Source organism: Castanea sativa, chromosome 7, assembly GCF_040712315.1.
Source record: "Castanea sativa cultivar Marrone di Chiusa Pesio chromosome 7, ASM4071231v1".
In the NCBI taxonomy this organism is placed as follows: domain Eukaryota; kingdom Viridiplantae; phylum Streptophyta; class Magnoliopsida; order Fagales; family Fagaceae; genus Castanea; species Castanea sativa.
This window is the reverse complement of record NC_134019.1, coordinates 16,455,588-16,463,641: the sequence shown is the minus strand read 5'-3', so window position 1 is coordinate 16,463,641 and position 8,054 is coordinate 16,455,588. Positions and strand designations below refer to the sequence as shown.

The window sequence follows — 8,054 nt, the reverse complement described above, 5'->3', positions numbered from 1 at the left end:
AAAATGTCCAAATATTTTCACACGTTTAAGTCACCTACTGCCCATACCTTAACACCTGGACGCCCTCTAGTTCACACAGCTCAAACCTGTTCACGGCCATGGCAGAAAGACTCAAGCTTTTCTTCTGGGCATTCTTTGTTCTTCTCTCAAACCCAGCAAAATCTCAGCTTGATGAGCTTTTCTTCAGTGGGTTCAAAGGTGTAGGTGTAGCCAACAACTTGAGCTTAAACGGTGCTGCACAGATCCAAGACAATGGTGTACTTCAGCTAACAAACAAAACGCAGAGACTACTAGGCCATGCCTTTTACTCAAATCCAATCCAATTCAAGAACTCCTCGGATGGCAAAGCTTTTTCCTTTTCAACTTCCTTTGCTTTCGCTATGGTCCCCGAGTATGCTAAGCTTGGAGGCCATGGCCTTGCTTTCACAATCTCCCCTACCAAAGAGTTTCCAGGGGCTCTACCAAGTCAGTATCTTGGTCTAGTGAACAACACCGATCTTGGCAACTTCACCAACCACATATTTGCAGTCGAATTTGACACAGTCCAAAACCTTGAGTTCGGGGACATCAATGACAATCATGTTGGCATTGATATCAATAGCTTAGTATCCAACAAATCTGCCCCGGCTACTTATTTTGATGGTGCTAATAATTCGAACCAAGTTCTCAAATTGAAGAGTGGTCAGGTAATTCAGGCTTGGATAGAATATGATTCTCAAAGTAATCAATTAGATGTGAAACTTTCGCCTTCATCTACTAAACCAAGGTCTACACTTTTGTCTTTTCACGTAGACCTCTCACTAGTTCTTCAAGAATCTATGTATGTTGGGTTTTCTTCTTCAACTGGTTTGCTCTCTAGCTCTCACTATATCATGGGTTGGAGCTTTAAGATGAATGGAGAAGCTAAATCTTTGTCTTTGGAACAACTCCCTTCACTCCCAGCAGAGTTTAAAAGAAACAATAACACAGGCGTAATTGTTGGTGTTTCTGTTTCGGCTGCTTTGGTGATAATTTTGGTGAGTGGTTTGGCTTTTTACCTCATCAGGAAAGTCAAGAAAGCTGATGTGATTGAGGCCTGGGAGCTTGATATTGGTCCACACAGATTTTCTTACAAGGAGCTGAAGAAAGCAACAAGGGGTTTTAGAGACAAGGAGCTACTTGGGTTTGGTGGGTCTGGTCGAGTTTATAAAGGGACACTGTCAAATTCAAACACCCAAGTTGCAGTTAAGCGAATTTCGCATGAATCAAAGCAGGGTTTGCAAGAATTCATATCAGAGGTTGCTAGTATTGGTCGGCTTCGACATAGAAATTTGGTTCAATTATTTGGATGGTGTCGGCGAAGAGCAGATTTGTTACTTGTTTATGACTTTATGCCTAATGGAAGTTTGGACAAGTACATATTTGACGAGCCTAAAACAATTCTGAGCTGGCAGCAGAGGTTTAATATCATCAAAGGTGTGGCCTCAGGGCTGTTATATTTACATGAAGATTGGGAACAAACTGTGATTCACAGGGACATCAAAGCAGGGAATGTTTTATTAGATTCTGAGCTAAATGCACGGCTTAGTGACTTTGGTCTTGCTAAGCTATACGAGCGTGGCACCAATCCAAGCACTACAAGGGTTGTGGGCACATTGGGTTATCTAGCTCCTGAGCTCACACGCACAGGCAAGCCTACAAAAAGCACAGATGTCTTTGCATTTGGCGCTTTGTTGCTAGAAGTGGTATGTGGTAGAAGACCTATTGAGCTTAAAGCATTGCCTGAGGAGCTCATGTTGGTGGATTGGGTGTGGGAGAAATGGAGACTAGGAGCAATATCCGAAGTTGTGGATTCAAGATTGGAGGGTGAGTTTGATGAGCTTGAAGCTGTTGTGTTGCTCAAACTAGGCTTGATGTGTTCCAACAATGAGCCTAAGGCACGCCCCACAATGAGGCAAGTGGTAAGGTACTTGGATGGAGAGCTACCGCTGCCTGAGGCTGTGGAAGCACCGCAGGGAGGGCCTTGGGTGACACTGACTTTCTGAACTTTCCATTGAACTCATTGTATACCTTTACATTACATTGCGTGTGATAATTTTTTTTAGATGATAATTTTTTAGGGTGATTTCATTAAATTTATATTTTGCAAATTAGACTAATTTAACAAAAAGTAATATATTTTGTAATCATATTTTCAATTGTCATAGAAGCAATCACAAATGTAATATGTATAATTTTTGTCGTATCAAAATGAAGAGTCTAAATCTTTTGTCCCATTTTTCTTACTCCATCTTATATTTCACCAATAAAAATATGTCACATCATGTTTACCTAATTAATTAAATACTACCCGTGTGACTTTTTATTTTTATTTTAACTACTAAATAAAATAAGATAAAACAAAACCCAAACACCTCCACCACCGCCAAACATGCCGGCACCATCAACCACCGCCCTCGGCTTCTCCGGTCATGGAAAAAACCATCACCCGATCTACACCATGCCGGACATCTCACTGCCTCTCACCAACCAACATCACTCCACCAAAAACACCAACAGATCTAGAATCACCATCATTCAAAGCAAGACTTTGTTTTTCTCAAATCCAAATCTTTTACATCTCTCTAACTTTCTTGTTAAATTTTCAAATAATATGGAAATGTTGGTACTGAATGTGTTGGATTGTTCATGGATTTCAGATCTATTTGGTTTATCTGGTGGTGGAGTGATGGTGGTTGGATATAACCCACGTATCAATTTCTTCAACCAAAAACAAAACTTGAACAAAGGCCATAACTTTATTGTGTAACTAGGAAAAGAGAAAAACTAAGCTCAAGGGGAAAAAGTATTTAAAAAGAAAGCTACTGCACATCCGTAGCTTTATTGAGGAGAAAAACGGACTTATGGGTGATCCGCAAATTGGAGTCTTCACTTCTTCTTCTTCTTGTTTTTGTTTTGTGGGTTTGGCTTTCTTTGATTTGGATAGTTTTTTTATCGCACCTGCACTTTTTCTGTGTTCTTGGATTTTTTTTTGGGTGGTAGCATGACAGTGGTTTGGATTTGAAAATATAGAGACAGTGGTTCAGACCAAGCAACGGTAGTTAGCCATGACCGGTGATGTTGATGAGGCCAGCGCTGGTGGTTGTAGTGGTGGCCTGGTGGGGATGGGCTGGGGTTTTTATTTATTACTTATTTTAAGTAATTAAAATTAGGAAAGGTTTAATGGTATGAGACAATTAAATACGTTGACATGTAGCATATTTTTATTGGTGGAGTATAGAGCGAAATATGAAAAATAAGACAGAAGATTTGGACTTCAAAATGAAAACAACGAAATTTTTTACAAGAATTCAAAAGGTAAGTTAATGAAAATATTCATTTTTTAATAAAATTCATTTATAATATTTTGTGCATCATTAAAAACTTTGTAGATTTAGAAATTATTCTTTTTAATTTTAAAGAAACTTTCTCAAACCCAATTTTTTCTACCTTATAACCCAAAACACCAAAAAATGTTTCTCAAAAATTAATAAAACTAAAAAAAAACTACAATTCAAAGTAAAAGAGAAAAGAAAAAATAAAACTCACATCAAAATCAAGTTCCTTCCGAATATGTAAAACATATAAAATGCAATGTGATCAAGCCAAATATTCAACACATAATTAAATTCAAATTTTTAATAAGGCTTTAAAGTCAGACAATAGAAATAGGTGGTTGATCCCAAGCAAAAGTGTTGATTATATACCTGATGATTGTAACTCTTTTTCCTTAATAATATGAAAATAAATAAGTAGAAAACCAAGAGTACAATTCCAAAAGGGAAAAAAAGTAAAGGAAACTTTTTGATAGAATAAGAAGTAATATTGTGTAAATATTGTCATAATCTAATCCAATAAGTGAATAATGAATAGATAAATACTTTAAACACAAAATTGAATTTATCTTCTTAAAAATCTCAAAAAATACATTAATGAGATAAGGAAGATGAAGAGCAATATAAAATATTCATGAATGCTTAAAAATATTACTCAAGTATCTAGGAATATCATATAGGAAAAACATAACAATTTGATGATAATTTGTTAATATTGTAAAGCCAATATATTTACATATTTAATATTGTCAAAAAATTAAAGGTAAAAAATAAATAAGAAAAAAAATAATGATGTGGCAGATGAGGTAGCTCAACAAAAGTATAACAATAATAAATGTTACGCTTCAGTTTGTAGATGTATATAGATAGATTTTCACTATATTTGATAATAAAAATAAATAAATAGAATCTCACTATCGTTCAAATTTTGAATTTGTTCTCTCAAAATTTAGAATTAATCCAATAAAAAGTACATTAAGAGTCCGTTTGGATACAGTTGAAAACTGAAAACACTGTAGCAAAATAATTTTTAAATACGTGAATAATGCTGTGGGACCCATTTTTAATGAAAAAGTTGGTGAAAAGTGAGGTTTGTGGGATCTGTGAACAGTGCACGGGACCCACTGATGTGTAGAAAAGTCAAAAATCACGACTCAAAAAAAAAAAAAAAAAAAAACCCATCTAGCCATTACTTAGCCCGTGGCCCTCCAAATACCAACAAACCCTCAAATCTTCTTTAAAATTTTCAAAATTATGGCTGGTTTGGATTGAAGGAGGAGGGAGGGGGAGTAGGGTAAAGTTGGCCAAATAATAGGCTAATTTCCAGTCAATTTTACTCTACTCTCTTTTCAATCCAAACAAACCATTAATATAAAGTTCTTCTAGTGCCACAAAAAGTGGCATAGAAAAAGCCACAGCTTGCCCATCACAACTCGCCACATGGGCGAGTTGTGGTTTTTTTTGTGCCACTTTTTCCATTAATATATATACTACCCCATTCTTTGCATTGTCATGTCAGTCTGCCAATCTTCCACTCAACTCCACTCTACTCTAGTCCAACCAATGGTACTCTCTCTCTCTCTCTCTCTCTCTCTCTCTCTCTCTCCCTCCCCTTGCCATTACGGTAGTGTAAACTGTAAAGCAGTTCAGACTTCAGATGACCGAATAGATTTGGGCTAAAAATGCAATAGTAGTTGAATAGTTGTATAGCATTTCTTATGAAGTAGAATATATTTATTTATTTTTATCTTTTTTATAATAAATAGTAGTTTTGTTGGTTTTATATTATAAATAGAATAATAGTATTGTTAAGAGCATCTCCAGCAGTACAGGTAAAGGCAAAATATTATCTATAATAGAGAATGAGACCATAAAAATGGTCTCCAATGGCTTTTCTATACCTGATTTTTTTTTTTTTTTTGCTCATGAACAGTTGCTCATCAAACTGATGAACTACTGTACATTAGCAATCCCATTACTGGGATTAAAAAATTATCCAATCCTTTATTATATCAATTCTTTCTCTCTCCTCCACATTTCTTTTTTTCTCTCATTCTCTCCATTGCTTCTTTTTTTTTTCTCTCATTCTCTCACAAAAAAATTCTTGCTCTCATAAAACTGATATAATTTAAACAACAAATCTAAAATCAATACAACAACAACAGCAGATCAAGAACAGAAAAAAAAAATTAGAACAACAATAAAAGATCAAGAAAAAAAAATAGAAGCCGATCTGAATCATTCTCTCCGTTTCTCACATAATCCAAACACAAAACAAAATCCAATTCTTAAAATAAAATTGAATTAGAACAAGCAAATATGAAAAAAAAAAAAAGAAAAAAAAAAAGAGCAAGCCGATCTGACCCAGCCAATCTCATCTCTGTTGCTTCTTTTTTTCTCTAATCTCCGTTGCTTCTTTTCTTTTTTTCTCTCATCTCCGTTGCTTATATTTTTCTCTCATTCTTTCCGTTGCTTCTCAAAAAGAGAGAGAGAGAGAGAGAGAGAGAGAGAGAGAGAGAGAGCTGGAGAAAAAAAAAAGGGAGAATGAGCTCTAGAATGATCTTGAACGTGAGGGAGAAAAAGAAAAAAGAAGGGGTGGGGTGGGTAGAGATCGATGGACAGGTGTGTGGAGGAGAAAAACAAGAAAAAAGAAATGAAAACGTGGGTGGATGAGAATGAATTGAATGAAAGGAAAAATAATATAAAAAATAAAAAAAATCTTAATTAAGAAATACTACCACAATATTTTCACAATAAATTTTAAGTAATAGATTGTTATTAGTTAATATTGGTGAGTAAAAAAATAATTTCAGTGGTGGGTTTAAATCAGAACTAGTAATAACTTTTCACATAAGATTTTGATGTGATTCTTGTGAAAATATTGCAAAAAATATTGTGAATATAACACTTTTTATTGAAAAAATGTAATTGTTAGAAATGAATATAGGAAGAATAAATGATGATAAAAAAAAAGAATAAAGAATGAATGAAGAAATAATATTTAAATGAGATAGAGAATCTGTTGAAAAGTGTATTTGAAAAAGTGGGTAGCTAATAGATAAAAGTCACTGTTCATTCTCCGAACAGTACAAAAATTTGATGAATCTACTGGAGATGCTCTAATAAAACAAAAATATATTGTTATGTATTTATATATGGTAGCAAAGAATTGTATTGTTGAATTATTATCTTGCATATTATATATTTGTATATTATAATAGTAGAATGTTTTTGAGATAAATATAAATAATTGTTTAATTATTTGATTTTATCTTTCTTTGTATAACTAGTTTATAAAATTCAATATATTTTGAGATTTTAATATATGAGTAATTTATGAAGAAACCATCCATAATTGATGTATATTTTGATTGAAAAAATGTTCAAAATTTGGAGGCGAGTATTCAAACCACTATGTGGGCTTACCCCAAGCTTACGATGCGACTGAGATTGAAGCGTTAGCAACATGCCGTGCAGTGGAGTTTGGACAGGAAGTGGGAATACAAGAAGCAGTATTAGAAGGTGACTGCCTATCTATTATACAGACACTGAAGAATGGAGGAAGCTCTATGGCATCAGTAAAGCCACTCATTCTTGATGCACTTGGGTTTTCTAGTTCTTTTAGAAAATTACTATACTCTCACACAAAAAGAGATGGTAATAAGCTTGCACATAGTTTATTCAGACATTCTATTAATGTCAATGACTAGGTAGTGTGGATGGAAGATATTTCACAATTTTTCTTTTCCATTGTTCAGGCTAACATAGCCAATTCACATTTACCTTAATAAACGTATTACCTGTCTTATTTCTCTTTAAAAAAAAATAGAGAGTATTCAAACCACTATTTCAAATTGCTGAAAAATTAGACGTTGTATCCTCGGAATGGCTCTAAAATGTGAACCTAAACAAATAAATATTACTCATATAATAGTATCATGTGTTTAGTGCATCTCAAAATTGTGTCGTACCAATCCAAAACTCAAGATTATCAAAACTTATTAAGTGATTCTTTAACTATGGACATTAAAAAAAAAAAAGATTATTAAAAAAAGTTAGTTCAAAATCAAGTATAATTAATTATTCTGATAAAAAAAGTATAATTAATTAGTAGTTAGTACAATGAAACAGGTAAGACCCAACTTTGTTGAGTTAGAATTAAAAATTTTTGCTATATTTTGACTTGGTTCCCACAAGAAAATTTTCCTGTCTGCCACGGCTAGGTGGACCATCCCCAAGTTTTTCAAAAAATTGCTTAATTATATATATATATATATATATATATATATATATATATATATAGAAAAATTTATAATTTGCCCCCAAAATGTATGTTTTGGGCCAGTTGTATTTCTTTGTAGTAGCAATAAGCTGACATGGCATACAAGGATTGGACACCCAATCGGTATTGAATTTAAACTAAAAGTTGGCCTCCACTCCCAAATTCCCATCCAAACGAAACACTAGCCGTTACAACTTTTCCCCATTTCTTCAACTTTCCCCTAATCCATTGTGAAACCCTAAATTTTTTTTTTTTTAATTTTAATTTTAATATCTTTTCAGAACTATAAACTGCTAATAAATATCCCAAACCCATTTCGCCTTTTCAGTAATTGAACAAAACCCATCTCTTTAATTCAAGAATTAAATAGCAATTCTCACCCTTTTTGCCTTTTTTTTCTTTTCAAACAAAAACCTTTT

General features: G+C 33.6%; 1 protein-coding gene across 1 annotated transcript; it reads left to right on the top strand.

The window, feature by feature from the left end:
• On the top strand, positions 1-2,201 carry LOC142642721 (L-type lectin-domain containing receptor kinase S.4-like). Its single transcript, XM_075817136.1, has one exon. The coding sequence runs from the start codon at positions 99-101 to the stop codon at positions 2,022-2,024; it is 1,926 nt and encodes a 641-aa protein (XP_075673251.1). The 5' UTR covers positions 1-98; the 3' UTR covers positions 2,025-2,201.
• Positions 2,202-8,054: the final 5,853 nt, after the last annotated feature.

Excerpts from the sequence above, each read along its gene's own strand:
- LOC142642721 (XM_075817136.1), top strand. The coding sequence starts at position 99 with ATGGCAGAAAGACTCAAGCTTTTCTTCTGGGCATTCTTTGTTCTTCTC.